The sequence below is a fragment of the Callospermophilus lateralis genome, chromosome 16 (genome assembly GCF_048772815.1).
Source record: "Callospermophilus lateralis isolate mCalLat2 chromosome 16, mCalLat2.hap1, whole genome shotgun sequence".
Classification (NCBI taxonomy): domain Eukaryota; kingdom Metazoa; phylum Chordata; class Mammalia; order Rodentia; family Sciuridae; genus Callospermophilus; species Callospermophilus lateralis.
The window spans coordinates 23,733,073-23,752,516 of NC_135320.1; the positions used below are offsets into that span (position 1 = coordinate 23,733,073).

The 19,444-nt window shown below is 32.5% G+C and overlaps 1 protein-coding gene across 13 annotated transcripts in view; it reads right to left on the bottom strand.

Annotated features, from left to right (window-relative positions):
- Cspp1 (centrosome and spindle pole associated protein 1) overlaps positions 1-19,444 on the bottom strand; it is a 110,488-nt gene that overhangs the window by 71,812 nt on the left and 19,232 nt on the right. For 6 of the 13 annotated variants that reach the window (XM_076835488.1, XM_076835486.1, XM_076835481.1 and 3 more), the window contains 7 exons: positions 15,197-15,300; positions 13,820-13,843; positions 9,963-10,043; positions 8,657-8,755; positions 7,526-7,962; positions 2,650-2,748; positions 1,211-1,281 (listed from right to left, as the gene is read on the bottom strand). In XM_076835488.1, the coding sequence (XP_076691603.1) occupies positions 1,211-1,281; positions 2,650-2,748; positions 7,526-7,962; positions 8,657-8,755; positions 9,963-10,043; positions 13,820-13,843; positions 15,197-15,300 (915 nt within the window). The remainder of the gene's footprint in view (positions 1-1,210; positions 1,282-2,649; positions 2,749-7,525; positions 7,963-8,656; positions 8,756-9,962; positions 10,044-13,819; positions 13,844-15,196; positions 15,301-19,444) is intronic. The other 7 variants (XM_076835491.1, XM_076835490.1, XM_076835484.1 and 4 more) reach the window with 2 other exon arrangements.

A 19,444-nucleotide genomic window follows, 5' to 3' on the forward strand; every position in this document is an offset into this window, starting at 1 on the left:
GGTTCATAATTGAGAGGACTATTAGGAGGTGGTAGAAACTGTAAAGTCTAGTGGGAGAAAGTAGGTCACTTAAGGACATACACTGAAATCAGGTCTCATCCCTGCCCCACTGTCTACTTCCTGGCTACCATGAGATAAGCTTGTCTGCTCTACCACACAGTCCCTGTCACACGATGTTCTACTTTACCAGGAGCCCACAGGGATAGGGCCAAGCAACTATGGACTAAAACTTCTGAAAATAAATCTTTCCTCCTCCTTTAAGTTGTTTATCTCAGTTAGTCACAATAACAGAAAGCTGACTAATTAAACCTCTGAAAAATCAAATATAAAATTTAGACTATTATCCTTATTTGAACAAAACACCTTCTCAGAAACTATATGGAAAGAACAAAGGAAAAAAATGGATCAATTCGAAGAAATTGAACTAAAATAGAAGGTAGTTTTGTGCTAGCTAAAGAAACAAGAAAATATAGGGGAAAAAATCACATATAAAATAGTATAAAAAGAAAGAACCATGCTACAACAAAGTACTAATAAAGTCAAGCACGGTGGTACATGCCTGAAATCCCAGCAACTTGAGTGGCTGAGACAGGAGGACCACAAGTTCAAGGCCAGCCTTAGCAATTTATAAAGACCCTAAGCAACTGAGGACCCTGTATCAAAATAAAATAAAAAGAACTGAATATGTAGCTCAATAGTAAAGTGCCCCTGGTTTTAATCTCTAGTATCAAAAAAATGCTAATAAAATATGAAAGCTTTTTACTAGCCAGGCACAGTGACATGAACCAAGAAGCAGAAGCAACAAGGTTGTAAATCCAACCCCAACCTGAGCAACCCGATGAGATCCAATTTCAAAATAGAAAATTTTTCAAAGGGTTGGGGAGCTCAGTGGCAGACCGCTTGCCTAGCATCTAGAAGGCCCCAGTACCCCCAACAAACAAAAAAGCCTATTAACTAAAACCAAAGTTTCATTTATCAACTACAGAATTTATAGAAAACACACACCAAATAAGCTAATTAGCTTTACAGTTATACATAGAACTATATAATGTGTGTTAAATGATTAGCATGGTACCTATCATGAAATAAGCACTGGATAAACATTTTCTACTGTTATTAAAAGTAGTACTACTTACAATACTGAGTTCTCACTAAAAACCTTTTATACAACATTCTGCAAAAAACTAATCTATTGGAAATTTATACATACCAAAAAGCATTCCTGCAAAAGGACTACAGATATCTCGATTAGCAGATTTGGATGGTTCATTATCTCGAGCACTACAACAGAAAGAAAAAAAAAATTATTTGCAGGAAGCAAAATTTCAATAAAATGTAGGTATAAGTTACTAGCCTTTCCAAGTGCTAGAACAGTATAAATTTATATCTTTTTAAAGGTAAGGTAAAAATCATAAAATTTTAATTCTTTATATAGTGAGATTCCAAATTTTAAAGGTAAGGTAAAATCATAACATTTCAATTATTTATATAGTGAGATTCCAAATGTATTTAGGTTCATCCAGCTTCACTGGATTTACAGTTCAAAAAATAAAAATCTTTCTCATAATAAATTATCCACTCAGGAAAATAAGTACACATAAATAAGTCCTAAAAAAAAGAAGAAGAAGAAACAATATAACCAATGAACAACTGGGAAAAGATCACCCCTTTAAAAATAAAAATTTTAAAAAAAAAACCTTCCTTGGAAGATAGGAAGAAGGAAAAAAACGGATAAATCCCTCAACAAAAACTTAATTAGAACCAAATAGTAGTCCATTATTGCAAGTATTCTTTGTATATTATTACATATCCTCAAAGAAAATAGACACATTTCTTGACATATGACAATACTATTTTCTTTCTATACTATAGATTAGAACTATTTATTCTTATGTATGAACAGGAAAGCCACCAAAATGATAAAAACTATTAACAGGTTTTTTCAACAAATATATAAACACTAATTTTACAAAGTAAACATAGATATTGTCTACTTTATAAGCTAAAAAAACAAAAATAAAAGTTTTAAAAGAAAAATTTACATTGCAGGAATATCTTCATTATATTTCCAATTAAAGTGCATTACCATAACTCCAGGATATCTAGATTTTTTAATTTTTTAATTTGTTTTAATTAGTTATACATGAAGTAGAATGCACTTTGATACATCATATATAATGAATATAATTTCTCATTCTTCTAGTTATACATGATGTAAAATCCCACTGGGCATATAGTTATAATATGTACCTAGGGTAATAGTTTCTGATTCATTCTACTATCCTTCCTACCCTCACAGGATATCTTGATTTTTAATCCACTAAATTATGTTTATTGCCCCTTAATTATTTCATTCTTTATAATGATACAGACTCATTCTGAACACCTTGACAAGTTTTATAACCAAAACTTTGTTCTTCAAAATGATGCTATAAAAGTACTATATATTTTCATTTACGATTAGTTCTCACCACCACCACCACCACCCCCCCCCCCCCGCCTTTTTTTTCCTTCTCTTAATTTCTCTGTCACCAGTAAGGAAGGCTATTAACACAGTATACCTTTCTACTTTTTCAGTAACCCAGTTTTAGGCAAGTGCTGTTTCACAGTGTAGTGGCTCAAGGGCAGAATTTATAGCACATACTATACCTTTTACTTCCAGCAGATGAAATTCGTTTATTTGATTGTTCTGTGATATCACCATCATTCTCCATAGAAGGCACGTTCCCTCCTCTGTTCCCATGCATCCTTAAAAACACATTAGCTTACAGAGTATATTCCACATACAGTGGGGCCTTTTTTGTCTCTTTGAGTTTTAACATTTTTTGTTGGAATCATTAAAGGGAACAAACTTTGTTATAAACACATTCTAAAATTAATTCAAATAAGATTTGTTCTAAGTATAATCTTCTGATTAATACAAACACTAAGGGGACTGGGTTATGGCTCAGTGATGGAGCATTTGTGAGGCACTGGGTTCAATTCTCAGCTAAATAAATAAATAAATGTTTTTTAAAAATAACAAACACTAAGACTTTGGGGGGGAGGTAATTTGTTTCGTGGATGTGTTTTAGGTTTCTTTGTTTGTTTTCAGTTCTAGGGATCAAAACCAGGGCCTCATGTATTCTAGACAAGTGCTCTCTACCACTAAGTCACATTCTCAGCCCCTAGTGTTTTATACTCATTTCAATATAATATCTAGAAATTTTTTATTTCAAAATTACAATGTTGAGACATATTTTTAAAGTTAAATTCAAGTAATATACTAAGACTGTTGCAGGGGGTGGTTCTTTTTGTTCACTTTTGTTTGATTTTATTTTGTTTTCGGTACCAAGGATTTAACCCAGGGATGTTTTATGTGGCCACATCCCCATATCCCCAGCCCTTTTTATGTTTTATTTTGAGACAAGGTCTTGCTAAGTTGCTTAGGGCCTTGATAAACTGCTGAGGTTGAAGCTGAACTTACAACTAGTCTGCCTCAATCTCCCGCGAGCCACTGGGAATACAGGCATGCACCTAAGACTGGCTCTGAGGCGTTTTTTTTTTTTAATCATGCACTTAAGTGAAATTGTGTGCCTTGTACATGCAAAACTCTTTTGGGCACTGGGATATATGGTCCCTGCACTCATAAAGATTATCGAAATTCAAAATGATATTGTTTTCTAATTCAAAATCATATCCTGGAAATTTGTTTACTGCACATACAAACCTTTTTAACTTAAAAATATAGTCGCAGTCTTACCATTAAATTAACCCAAATATAGAAAAAGATGACATTTGCCAACAATGCAAACCATATTAAAAAACAAATGTTACCAAAAGCTGAATGGAAAATGTAAAGTGTGAGCTGAAATGATTAGTTCATGTTAGTTACAAGGTTCATAAATAAAAAGAAAGATTAGATTTTTTAAAATTTTCTTCTTTAAAACCTTTTTGGAAAATAACAATGAAAAAATGTTTTTTAATTAACCTTTTTTTCCATTTGGCAAACACTGATTTTTTTTAATATTAATTTCTCATACCACAGAAAACAACATGACTTTTTACACCAACATTGACCAACCCCATGAAAACCAGTATTCGAGTTAACAAATCTTTCTCAACAGTACTAATAGAAGAAACATGGTATTTAAGTATTCAATATTTTAGATGAATTTCATTATCAGATTAATGAACCTGGTAATTTTTTGTTTTAAAAAAGGAACTTTTTATTCTCCATTGCATAAGCATATAAAAGTCTTTCTCTTGTTTCTATCACATAAGCCATTGTTAATATCATCTGCAAAGAAAAAAACTATTAATATTTTAATCTTAATAACTTGACTTGGCATGACACATGTATGGTTTCCACTTTTCATCACATCTAAAACTGAATTCTTCATAGGCCCTTTTAAAAAAGAATTTCAAAATTACTTCAATTTACTTAAAAAAAAAAAAGCTGGTCTTAGCTAACCTAAAGCCTAGGTGCTTAAATCTCTTGAGCTCACACATCAGTTTAGGATCATTCCCTATTTCTGCTTCTGAAATAAGAGATAAATATAAACTCAAATTCAAATTTATAATTAACAATGCCAGGTAACCAGATTTAGTTATATTAGATCTCTACAAATATACATGCGCAGAAGATCTAACAGTGCAGGTCTGAAACCGACTATTCTTAGAAAGCTTGGATTGTAGAGGTGACCCTAGGCTAGTACCTGGAACATAAGAGTTTAAAAAGGGTTCTCACTATACCCAGAATGGCTCAATATTCCTAAACTATTTACACAAACAATACAGTTCATGCTGAAACATCTCTTTCCTTCAGGGAGTCTCAAATTTTAATACAGCTAGAAAAGCAGTAACTACATGACTCTCCCCAAACAAAACCCTGGGCAGCCCCAAATAAAAATCTTGGGTACTGAGTCTCTAATGAGTTTCCTGGTTGTCACAATTCAGTGCTGGAATAATGAAGCATTTCCTGTTTGACTTCACTGGGAAAGGACTTTTAGAAGCTCCTCTCTGGTTTCTTTCTGACTTTGTCAAAATGCACTTTTTCCCTTAGCTCATTTTTCCTTATATCCTTTGATGCAATAAATCATAACCATTAATATAACTATATACAAAGTCCCATCTTCTAGCAAAAAACCAAACCTGGGAACCCACAGTACAACACACAAAAGAAATTAATTGATATGATTAAAAGATTATCTATAACAATGAAATTTTTAACACAGAGAAATTAAGTTACAAATATCTTAAAGCATAACATGTGATCCTAGAATTAAAGGTCACTTAGACATTCAAAACTTTGTTCAAAAATTCACCCAAGAACTTGTGACTGACGTCCTCGACTTTCAGTTGTCTAAAGACAGTATTCAAATTTACAATTTTAACTTATTTTATTCCACTATATCCAAAGTATCCATATTAATAAGTGTTTTAAATGCTCTTCATTATATACAAATAATAAAACAAGCATCATATGAGGTCATTTTCAAAGTTTTCACTCTAAATCTAAGAAATTTAACAATTTTATTTATGTATAAGATCAAAGTCTCTGCTAAAATCTAAAGTAAAACCCACAGATTTCCCAGTGACCAGTTCATACAAAAAATGTCCTAAGGTGCACCTTCCAATTAAGGAAAAAAAATTCAGTAACAAGATTATAAAAGCCACCTGTCACTGATAATTTCAATAAAATCAATATAGAAGAAATGTTTAAGAATCCAAGAAAAAGAACAGAAATATACATTTCACTACAAAGACCATAATACTGGTTCCTCTTCAGATCATGAAAATCTTTTACCTTTTTCTAAAAAGATCATAAAATCTTAAGGCAGCAACTTCATAAAATTATTGATATGACTGTGTTTAACTTTGTTAAATTAAGAAACAATTGCTGTTTACAACTAGAGATTGTATAAATATTTTAAAGTAACTAATGTATGATCTTAAGAAAAAACTTCAAGAGAACCTAAGCTGGGAAAACAAGTTATAGTTTAGAAAGTCAGTCACCTTATTTTCTATTAATATGTGTGTGTGTGTGTGTGTGTGTGTGTGTGTGTGTGTGTGATAGATAGATATAGATAGATAGATAGATAGATTTTATGGAATTTCCTTCGTTTACTAAGCTTCCTTTCAATAAAGTCTTCTCCAAGCTTCCATCTAATAAATTTAGAATTTAATCACTCTTAATCATCCCTATTAACATTTTAACAAAGCTAACAGTGGTTTTACAACTTATTTTAGAAACCTTCGTGAGACAAATGAAGTTTTCTCTGAAGAAAGGAACTAATGAGATTCAGCAATGGTTTTTCTATTGCTCTCTCTATTCAATCCTCTCATGGTTAAGGGGTTACTTCTTAATGATAATATCCAAGAATATACTCTCTAAATGCCTAAGAACACCCTGATTTCAAATCAAAGTCCAGGGATTCAGTTTAGGTCCTGTGTGCCTCTGAGAAGTTCTTTTGGTTTAGCTGAGCTTTAGAGTTATTATCAAATTAAAACTATAACTGTGACCCAGAAGGAATCTATCTAGTCTGTGGCTTTAAACACACAAGTTAACTTACTACTTCCCAAATCCATGGGCTTTTGTTAAAAAGAAAGACCTCATAAAAGAAAATATTTGCTTCCTTTGACATTCAAGTCAGAATATGATTAAGGGAATAAAAGAACTGCAAAATAACTTCATTGTAAGTTAATGACAAATTCGACACCTTGTGACATCTGCATATCTAAATCCAAAGTTAGGTAAACATATGGCAAGTTTTCAGTATTAAGACAAATATGACAATAAGACTTCTTTGTAGTAGTTAAGAAATTACAGTCTCACAAAAACAAACTGAAAAGCATTTGAAAATCTGATTTTAAAAAAAGCCGTTTCACTTATATGAATGTTAAATATTTGATGAAAAAATACAGCATATGAACATTAAAGGAATAAATTATATTCCATTTATGTTAAGGTATCATTTTTACCCACATTTTAACATCATAAATTGGGATGGCCTGGTTTTAAGTCAAGTTATTGAAGACGGAAGTTATTTTACTCCTGCCAGTCATTTAGAGACACTATCAATCAAGAAAACTCTGCATTCTTGCCTTGGGTTTTTTGTAGGTTGTTTTTTTGTTTTGTTTTGTTTTGTTTGTTTCACACCACTGGCAGTATAAATTCAGACTATGAACCTGAATCAGCAATCGTCTACAATTCAAATTCTCAAGGAAGATTTTGGTAATTTACTCCCTCCATTCAGTGCCAAGAAACATAGAAGTTCCTTTATGACCCTTTCTTTGAGAATGTCTATTTCCCATTTTTTACTTTAAGGACACAGCCTATCAGTGTTCCAGCTTTGCAACAGGGTCTCCATCTTGGTGTTTTTTTTTTCACCCCTCTTAGTGGCACAAAAAAAAATTGTGCTTCATAAAACTTAAAATTAATCAAATATAGTAAATCAAATTAAACTCCTTCTCCCTAACATAATGATAAAAAGTAACAATGACTTTAAACAAATAAAGAAAATTAAAATGAAGATATAAATACCTGTTATTTGTATACACTCTCAAAGGTCTTCTATCAAAATCACTTTCATATCTAAACCTCTCGTCCATTTCTTCACTTATTTCAGGATCTTGGTCTGGTATGTGATAATGTCTATCAAAAACACAATCCTCATTAAACCTTCGAAATCTTCTTTCTGGAATGCCAGTCTTGCTAGCAAACCTTTGATGTTTTGTATTAGAAATGTCCACTTCATCAGTAGTTTTTTTAATAATTCTTCTATTCCTTAATTCAATTTCATCGTCTAATTGTCGGTATCTGTCCTCCTCTAGTCGTCTCTGATTTAGAAGCTCTTCATATGCCTCTGAAGTTAAATTCTCTCTCTTAGGACCCTCTGAATTTGTGCTAGATATTTGTATTTGTGGAGGTAAATCAGGTTTAACTTGACTAGTAGAATTTTTATTTCTTTGATTCTTAGGCTGTTTAATTAGAAAAGAAAAAAGAAACAAATCTTAATGTGATACTGTTACTTTAAAGGTAACTAAAGTCTCTATAGTACTTAGTCTATCATCTCAACTCAGACATTTAATAGCCCATAATAAATTCTTTCCTTTTGGAGATAAAAAGAACATCAAGGAAATTTTACAATAAAAATTATTAAGTATCAATGGAAAGACAACACTAACACTATAAAAACAGAAAATAAACTAAATGCAAATTGCTATCCCAAAAGATATCAGACATATTTTGGTACTTAAATGTTACATAGTAATTAAATCCTTTCCCAACACAAAGAACATAGAAGGTGGTAAAACTTAGCCTTAATAACATCATTCTAAAATTTGGAACAAAAGAAAAATAATGTATAGAGAGCTAGAAATTGTCAATATAAAAAAAAAACCTTAATAAACAAAAATCTCTTAGCAAAACTGATCTCTAAAATTAAATCTCACCAATGAGGTAACTTTAAAAAGTAGGAAAAGTTTTTCAATGAGATAAAGCAGTTTTCAAAACTAAATGTTTAAATGTTCTGTATCTGGCTCCATTTGGCTTAATTTTTCAAATGTTTAGATAAAAACTAATTGACATATCTAAAATATAGAAAGCTTTTCAAAAGTAAGTACCAAATATTCAGCCTGTGGTATTAAAATTTTACTTTAAAAGCAAACCTACCTCAGTATTCTTTTCTAACTGTTTGAACTTTTCAATGGTTTCTTCCTTATCCCTGAGAAATTGATTGTATTCTTTGTTGCGTTCAAGTTTCAATCTTTCCTTAAATTAGAAATCAAAAGGCAATGTTAACTTTAACTTCAGAAAGAAGAATCTAAATGTCAAATAGAATTATACAAATCAGAGCCTTTATTCAAAATCAAGTTTTACTAATAATTTCAAAAACAGAAAGTCACTGCAAGGAAGAGGAGAAGCAGAAAAAGGTATGACCATCATTGCAGCTCCCCAAGTTTCTCTTGCCACTTACAAATGGCTACATGTTTTGGTCTAATAGCACATGAGTTCTTTAAGAGAACAGATCTGCTCTAGTTATGAAACATCTCCACTTATATTTCAGTACTTACAGAGACTGGATGATATTTCCAAAGAGACATGCCCTATAAATCCTTAGACTTCATGTTTATTTATCAAAAAGCAAGCTTAGCCATATCAGGGTCATTCTGCCAAAAGCATTCATATCCCCTAATCCATCCGTGAAACACCTATGGTTAACCATTTCCTTCATAAGGTTGAAAATTGGCTCTTATTATCTTTTAAACAAACAAAAAGATTACACAGATACTAAATTACTATAATGAACATGTTCTGTTGAAACACAAATATATTACACAAAGAAATTTTCTTGAGTGTTAACACTAGGTCTGTCTTTTGAAACAATGTCCATTTTGTCTTTTTTTTAATACCTTTATTTTATTGTTTATTTATTTTTACATAATGCTGAGGATCAAACCCAAGTGCTTCACTGAGCTATAACCCCAGGCTCCCATTTTGTCTTAAAGATTATGTCTACTTTGGGAATTGAGTCTGTACAAGAGGTATAGAGTGCTTTATCATTATCAACTCTTAAAAAATATGGACATGTTGTTGGAGAGTGACTGAAATACACACTCAAATAGCTCCTACCCTCATGCCTATAGGCTCTCATTTCACTGCTGTCACATAGCACCAACTTTGTAGATTAGAAACCAATAAAAAATAAATAAATTCTGAATATTCGGTTAAGTATAATCAAATAAGAAAAAAATCAACATATTAAAGAAATGTATCACATTATATAGTTATAAATGTAATGATCAAAACACTTTTTTTAAACAGCACAACTAGAGACTTCATATTTTTTAAAAGAAATACACTCAAATTTGAAAAAATTATGTGATCATCTGTTTGCTCGTAACTTGGGAGTGTGTCGACTCATGATTCTGATGCCTCAAAAAATTGCTACCCATAGTAACTACTCCTACCCACCTACCTTAGCAGATAACCTCTCACCAATAGGAAGAGAAACTCCCAGAGTAGATGGATCTGTTTCACCCGTAGATAGAAAATTTTTCTGTATATATACACATTAAAAAAATATATTACCCAATTGCCTTTTTATGTTATAAAAGTCTTTATATTCTACATTCTAAACTCTCACATTATGCAGAGCAAAAGAATGAAATGGAGATGAAAACAGAAACTACAATCTATAGAGTCCATACCAAAAGTTATTGGAAAAAAAGAGAATTTTCTTCCAATCACAAATCCCTAAAAAATAGAATCTGCACTTAATTTTCATTTACACTTATAACTATTGATTAGTAAGGGTTAAAAGCATAAAAAAGATTTTTCCAATTTATATTATTCTAAGCATATATTCTTCATTCTCAGTGCTCTACTGTTCTTTTGTACTTAAGGCAAGTTTTAAACTTCCTCACAAATATCCTAAAGCATGTTCACAATGTTTTTTTTTTCCTATGTTCCTCAAATTGATAAAAAAAAAAAGCTCTACTCAATCGACAAAACATAAAAACTATGAATGCTGTTTCTTTATGTGTCCCTACATTCGTGTTCATTAAGCATTTAAGTGAGGTAGTGTAGTAGAGCATTAGACTGGGTGGCAAAAGACCTAGACTCTACAACTAGCCTCAACACTTATTAGCTGTGTAACACTGAGCAAGTCAGCTAACTTCTCTGACAGATTTCTTCTATAAATGAGAATGGCACCTGCCCTGCCCTTCTACCAAAGCTGGTGTAAGTATCCAGCAGGCTACAAAATGTAAAATCTCTGTGAACATTATAAAGCAAATACAAGCAATAGTAAAAACTGTACACAATCCCCAACTTACTGGTACTTCTACTTGGTATTCCAGGTGAAATAAGTTACTTAACTCCTCAGTTTCTTCATAGGTAAAATGGGGATAATATCCTCTACATCACCAGGTTATGAAGATTAAATTAATCAAGGCTTATTAGCATGCCTGCTTTTATTTATTCTTTAAATAATATCTACCAACTAATGCTTTCCAGGTACTATGTTAGACAAAAGGTACAAAATGTACTATGTTAATTCTATGTTCTCTCTACTCAAGAGATTTTACAGTTAACTAGAAAACAGACATTTAAATAATTACAATATGCATGGATACAATAGCATTATATTCAAAACATTATGGGAACAGAGTGTTAGTAAAACAAAGTGATTAATAAAGTTTCATTAGATATGAATTCACAAATGTGCAGTGCTATAAAAGTTCACTTGAATGTGGACTGTACAAAACTTTTTTGTCAAAGGAAACAAGACACCCAAGCAGACCCTTAAGTCAGTTTACCTCCTATATACCAAAACACTATAAACCTAATCATTCATAAATGCACAAAAACAAAAACAACATGTTCTGAATTCTCAGGCTGGAAAGACAGTCATAAATCCTCACTCCTGAGCCAGGCCTACAATCCCAGAAACTTCAGAGGCTGAGGCAGGAGGTCAGCAAGAAAAGAGGATTGTGAGGTAGGAGGATCATGGGGCAGGAGGATTGCAAGGTCAAGGCCAGCCTCAGCAATTTAGGCAGACACTCAGAAACTTAGCAAGACCCTATCTCAAGATAAAAAAAATAAAAAGGACTGGGGATGTAGCTCATTGAAAAGCACCCCTGGGTTCAATTCCTATTACAAAAGAAAAAAAACCTCACTCCTTCACTGGGCAATTCCTTATTCTCAACCTTTCAACACAAGTCTAGAATGTTTATAATTTTCAATAAAATGAAAAATAAATAAATAAGGACAACATAGTTTTCCAAAAGGCTGAATTTTAGTCATTCCTCGTTCATTTGGTAAACAATGAGTGCCTACTATGTGCCCAAATTCTGATACATTTGGGAACTGGAGAGGAATCAATACACTAAATGGTCATACTTGCTGTAACCAAAAAAAATTTTTTTTTAAAATTTTTTAAAGCCACATATAGCACAGCCATCTAGGAAGTGAGAATGAGAAGAACAGAAATGAGGTCCCTTTTGGACAGGCTGGGACCTGAAAGAGATGCATCATGCTAAGGAATTTGATGTGGGTTTTTTTTGTTTTTTTTTTTTTCCTGAAGTCAGTGAAGAGACACTGATATATTTAAATCAGTTAAGAATAGGATCGTTCTGAAAGGCTGTGTGTATACAGTGGTAGAGCACTTGCCTAGCACATGTGAAGCACTGGGTTAAATCCTCAGTACCATGTGAAACATAAATAAAATAAAAACATTATGTCCATCTAAACTACAAAAAATTTTTTAAAAAGATCATTCTGGAAAGTAGTATAGAGAATGGACTGAGAATTAGTACAACATGATCAAGTTTAAAAAGCTACACAGATATATGTATATGATGTTGAGTCTTTTGACTTTACTAAAGGTGCTGAATAGCATTAAATTCACTATTTTCCTTTCCTATTTTACTTGTGAAAATAATAATGCACTAAGGGTGGATGAATGGTCTATTTGCATTCACCATTTATAATGGACAGAAGGTTTTTGTAAGTATGTATTGGGTAATCCATGCATGTTTATTTTTAGCATCGTGTTATTGCCTCTGATGTTATTAAATAAATGACTATCAGGAGGAAGAACTTCAAAAAAAAAAATAAAAAGCTATACAGCCAGGCACAATGGCACACACCTATAATCCCAGGCTGAGGCAGGAGGATTGCCAATTCAAAGCCAGCCTCAGCAAAAGGGAGGTGCTAAGCAACTCAGTGAGACCCTGCCTCTAAAGAAAATACAAAATAGGGCTGGGGATGTGGCTCAGTAGTTGATTGCTCCTAAATTCAATTCCTGTTACCCCACCCCCCAAAAAAAGAAGCTATAGAGTAGTAATTTAAGCAATGAGAGTCTCTAACACAGAGAACTATCCTACAACACAGTTATCATACTTTTCACAGGCTACTTCCTACCACATGTAAGTTAAAAATCTACTGCCTTCCAATCTGATCCTATCTATCTACATCATTATTTCTTTCTACCCTGAAAAAGAATCATGCTCTGATCCATTCAAACTAGTAAATCTAGTATGTCTCAATCATACAAAACTAAGTTTATCCTCAAGTCCTTCTTCCTTCTATATTTAATGTCAAAAAAGCTTTCTCTCCTTGATTCTCTCTTTTGATTGTCCAAATTCAATCTACCCTGTAATGCCTTACAAAATAACATCTCCCACTATGTGGTCTTTCCTTTTCTTGTTGTAGTTATCACTTTCTGAATTTTATGAATGTTCTTGCCTTTTAGATTTAAAACCCCTAGAAGACATCTTCATAATCAACAATTTAAAAATGTTAGCTGAGTGGTAAACAAATGTGTGAGATTCTCTTTAAAAATAGTTTTGAAAAACAATAAAACTGCTTCTCTTTATTCTCCAATATAAATTTACAAATGCAATCCAGTTTTTGGCACAAAAATATCAAGCAATTCAAATCCTGATAATACAAAGTTCAAAACATTTTCAAATATCTTGACTATTCTATTAATCTTACCATAATTATCATAATTTAGTCAACAAAAACTAACATGCTGAAAACAAATGAACTTTCAATAGCTGCAGAATATTATAAAGGAAGCATAAGAAAATAAAACAAATGCCAAGCATGAATCAAAACTAATGATTACATTAATGAGAAATTTTGATATGTAGACTGTCATTTTGCAAAGCTAAAACCAAAGATACAAAATGGTACCATTCAAAAGACTTGAAATGACAAATGAAGCTGTTTCTCTAATTGGTTTGAATCATATCAATGCAGATGATTGCAAGCTACTATATCTTTAAAAACACAAAACTAAAGAAAATATTTTGCAGGTAACCCTACCTTTCTTTTTGCTTGTGTAATTCCCTAAAGTCAAGAGAAACAAATCATTGATAAATTGTATTCAAAGTCCATTCTCTCCATATGCGAATTATAATAAATAAGAGACCACTAGTACATTTGAAGCAAACATTATAAAGCAGTGGAAAAACTAAATAATATATTTGAATGACAAGAAACATCATGATCGTTTAAAATATTTTTATAACCTAAAAAGTAAATTGCATTTTAAAACTTAATGAAAATTTAATTTAATAATTTTAAAAATAGACCTAAAATAAGATTTTTGCTAAATGAATCATTAAATTCATTTAGCAAATACTGAGGATCTAACCCAGTGCTTCACATGTGCTAGGCAAGTGCTCTACCACTGAGCTATACACGCAGGCTTTCAGAATGATCCTATTCTTAACCAATTTAAATATATCAGTGTCTCTTCACTGACTTCAGAAAAAAAAAAAAAAAAAAAGCATGGATTTTAGCAGTTAATAAGTAGGTTAAATCAAATGTTATAAGCTTGCCAGGTGCAGTGGTGCACACCATAATCCCAGTAGCTTGGGGGGCTGAGACAGGAGAATCACAAGTTCAAAACGAGCCTCAGCAAGAACAAGGTACTTAGCAACTCAGTGAGACCCTGACTCTAAATAAAATACAAAACAAGGCTGGGGATGTGTGGCTCAGTGGCTGAGTGTCCCTGAGTTCAATCCCCAGCATCCAAAAAAAAAAAAATGTCATAAACTTAGCTCATAGAAAAATAATTAGCAGGGCCGGGATTGTGGTTCAGCAGTAGAGCGCTTGCTTAGCAAGTGCGGGGTGCCAAGTTCATTCCTCAGCATCACATAAAAATAAAATAAAGGTATTGTGTCCAGCTACAACTAAAACAAAATATTTTTAAAAAAGAAAGAAAGAAAAATAATTAGCAACTAGAATTCCACATATCATTTTAATACATAGTTAGGGGGAAGTAAAGGCTTGGGAAAGCATAATTAGGCTCCTTTAAACACTGATTACTTTACAGAAAACATGACCAACCAAAGTCTAACAATTTTATAAAATTAGAACCCACTGAACTACTCCAAAGGTTCAGAGTCTGATGCTTACTGCTTCCCCAACCCCAGGTGCTGGGGATCAAACACAGGAACTCACACATGCTAAGCACAAACTTTCCCAATGAGCTATACCCCTTAGGAAAAGCCTATATTGTTCCATGGCATGAGTGCTAAGCATCATTTTTCAACCAAAGTCATCTCCCCCAACTTTAACTATATTACCTTACTAGAGACCACTGAAAAACAATGCACATAACTAAACTATACAAAAACAAAATTTAAAAGACAAATTCTGAAGAATAAGATCCAATTCATTAATGAAACTCATTACCTGAGTAAGATAGCGTCTATAATCTTGCCGCAGTTCTTCTTTTAATTTATGTTTCTTCCGTTCATAGTCTTCCCCAAGTGGTAAACTTAATCCATAATCAATTCCTAAAAAACAATTTATTACACAATACAGTTCATTTTTAGACATATTCAATAATGTTTACCTCATGTATGAAAGCTAAGTAAGAAAGAACATAGTTACATTGATGCTGAGAATAGGATCAGGAAAAGTTTACATAAAATGTTTCAATGGGTAATACATAAACATAATGAAAAATATCATTCCTACGGACCTTCATTTGCCCTCAAAAACCAATGTTATGTTTCTTCTGTCTTCTTTTAGAGATTTTTCTATGCATCTACAAAAAAAAATACTTCTATATTACTGCATATATATTTATGTATGTGTGTTATATTTACTTTTCCTGTTCAGACAAATGGTCCTGCATAGTTAAGCATCTTGCTTTTTCAAGGACAGCAAAATTAAAACAAAGAAAAACTAATTACCTTCACCTCTTCACTCAATTTTACTTTAACTTTTATAGGAAAAATACCTACAACAATTTTAATGTGTCTGTTTTTCAGTCTAGGAAGATTAATAATTTGTTTAGCAAACAAGAATATCTTTGTTATAACTTGTTTTCTGAGAAAAAAATTACTAGGACCAGGTAGGTATTGCTTAGGATGAAGTTTCAAATAAAATTCTGAAGTTAAGCCACCAGTTGTGACTTCACATAATTTTTTATTGTGGTAAAAATTACATAATATGAAATTTACCATTTTAATAATCTTCAAATCATCAAAAAGAAATGGGATGATAAAAAAAATGCATGTTGGGTCGGGGTTGTAGCTCAATGGTAGAGTGCTTGCCTATAGCACGCGTGAGGCACTATGTTCAATCCCTGGCACCAAATAAAAAAATAAACAAGTAAAATAAAGGTATTGTGTCCATCTACAAATAAAAATATATGTATTCTTAAAAACTAGATGTTAATTTTTGAAAAAAAAAACCTTCATTTTGAGTAGAGTTCCTCTTCATAAAATTCAAAAATTAAATCACATGTTGGGATAATGACAATGGTGATTAATGTACAACTTGTAAACATACTAAAAACCATCTGTTTGTATACTTTATGGTAAACTTTATGATATGTGAATTATATCTCAATAGAGATGTTAAAAATTCACATGTTTTCAAATAGTGAATAGTAAAATACTATGTCAAGAACCACAGATATCAAATGAGTATTCGGATTTCTTTTTTTTTTTTTTTAAGAGAAAGAGAGGAAAGAGAGAGAGAGAATTTTTTAATATTTATTTTTCAGTTTTCGGTGGGCACAACATCCTTATTTTATTTTTATGTGGTGCTGAGGATCAAACCCAGCGCCCTGCGCATGCCAGGCGAGCGCATTACCGCTTCCACATCCCCAGCCCCGAGTATTCAGATTTCTAAAGCTTCTACCCCTTTATTAGCACTCCTATATAAATATACGATTACAGTATTTAAAAATTATCATTTCTTAACATAATAAAAAATTTATAGTACTACAAGCACTATAGATGAAATAAATGAGTGCAACTTATAAACTCCTACAAAAATCACCATTTTTGTGCCTTATTCTCATAATGCAGCTAAATAATCAAGCATGTGTCATATCACTGCTTTATTACATCACTGAAAAACTTGGTTTGGGGAAGGTCAAAGTAGTATAAGCATAAATGGATGTCTATTAAATTTTACTGAATACAAAATTCTACTCCCCACTATAAGCACTCTAGAATTCTCTGGATAAATACTTCTGGCCTGTTTAACTCCTTGGTGATAAGTTTAATAGAGGATTCCATGTTCCCAACTCTTCAAGAATCTAAAGAATCTTATAAAAATCTAAAGCATTTTATATGCTTGTATTTTATATCATGTTAGAAAAAAACTCTTTCCTCACAAAGGAATCTAAACCTTTTTTAAAATACAGAAGTTAAGCCTGAGGAGAGAAGACATTTTGAGTCTCACATTCAGAATGGAGTATCACGTGACATTAAACTAAGATTCACAAAGGTAAGGTCCATGATTTACTCAATTTTATAATGCCAGGCACACAATTTGTGCCCAAGAAATGTTTTTTAGAACCACACACGCCAAACAAAACAGCTCCTCAGAAAAACCCTCAGAGCCCAACTGCCACCACGTCCTGACCCAGTAATTGTCTGAAGTCGGGGGTCTGTTTGTGTGTTTCCACAGAGAGAAGCTTGTGGGAAGCCGGTGGTGGCAGTTGGGATCTGAGGGTTTTTCCTGAGGAGCTGTTTTGTTTGGCGTGTGTGGTTCTAAAAATAAAGTTCGTTTCTTTTGACAAGTGGCTCCTGAATTGTGCCCAGCCAGACTGCGGCAACATATAGTATTCGATGAGTTTCCATACACTCAGGTAACAATCCAAATGGAGATTTCTAGTATCTCAGAATGTACATTTATACTTCTTCTCCTTCAATATCCCCTCCAGGATTAAAAAGTATTCAGACTTCTATCAATGCTATTCCTATTCTTGAACCTCAAAAATAATAATAGTTTATACTCTCTCACATCTTGCTTCTTTCATTCAATAGGTCTGAGATTCACCCACACAGTTGGGTGGAGCAAGGCTCATCTTTTGAATTTCTATAGTATTCCACTGTATGACTACATCATGATTTTTATCTCTCCTACTGTGAACAGTTATGAGTCGTTTCCTTCTGTAGGGGGCAAAGGTATACCATTATGAACAAAGCTCTATTGATACTTTTGTACTTGTCTTTTGGTGGGCACACTATGGAGTTGAACAGTTAAACCACTGGATAATTTCATAGGGTTTTGTAGATATTGCCAGTTTTCAAAGTTAGACCTTTATACATTTCTACCAGCAATCAATGATCCTCAGTTCATTATCATTCTTGATCTGCCTATCAGGAGTCCTTTAAATCTAAGACATTCTACTCATGTGCAATGGAGTCTTCACTGTAGCTTTAATCAACAATTTCCTAATGATAATGATGATGAGCACCTTTTGAAATACATGTGAATCTCCATAGCTACAAAATGCCTATTGAAGTCTTTTGCCCAAATTTTAAATGAAACTTCTTCCTATTGATCTATTAAAGATACACACACTGACAACCCACATCCTTCATAAAAACTGCAAATATATTTTACTGTACCATGGCTGCCTTTTCACATTCTTAAATGTCTTTGAGTAAGCAGTTTATAATTTTAATGAAGACTATTTAACTAAACTTCTTCTTTGTGGGTAGCACTTTGAAATCTTACAAATACCCTACCAGCTTACAAGGCCCTAAGACATTTTTCTATGTTTTCTCAAAGAGCTATTTAGTGTTAGGTTCAGATTTAGGTCAATGATCTCTCTTGAATAACAATGCATGTAATATGAGGTACATGTTGATTTTTATTTTGTTTTTTGTTTTGTTGTTGGTCATCTCATTAATCCAGCATCATTTATTGAAAAGACCATCCTTTCCCACTGAATTGCAGAGGCATATATATCATATATCAGATAACTGTATATAAATGGATCTGTTTCTGAGCTAGGCACAGTGGCACATGCCTGTAATCCCAGCGGCTTTGGACAGGGCTCAGGAGGATCAAGGTCAGCCTTACCAAAGGTAAGGCTCTTAGCAACTCAGTGAGACCCTGTCTCTAAATAAAATACAAAATAGGGCTGGGAATGTGGCTCAGTTGTCAAGTGCCTGAGTTTAATCCCTGGTACCCCCACAAAAAAAAAGGATGTTTCTGTGCCCTTTATTCTATTTCAATGGTCTACATTGCAAACCTTGCGCCCAAATTATCTCAACTATTATCATTTTATACAAATACATCTAACACTAAGTCCTCCAACTTTGTTTCTTTTCTGCATAACTGTCGGGGCTTTACAGGTATTTTTTATTCCCTTATAAATCAGCTTAACCAAGAAGCCTATTGGTACTCATTGGATCTACAGAAATATGAGGGAAACTGACAATCAATCTTAGTCTTAAGCAATTGAACCTTAAAATCCATGAAAACGATCTCTCTCCACTTATTCAGCTTATTCTCAGCAAAGTTTCATACAGTCCTAATTTTGTTAGATTTATTCCAAAGTATTTGATATTTCCAATACACTTGTAAATATATTCAATTTCATTTTTTCTTTCATCTTCTCTCATTACTTTGTACATCTTTAAAAACAAGAGGTTTATTAATGATGAAAACTAGAAGTATAAATGT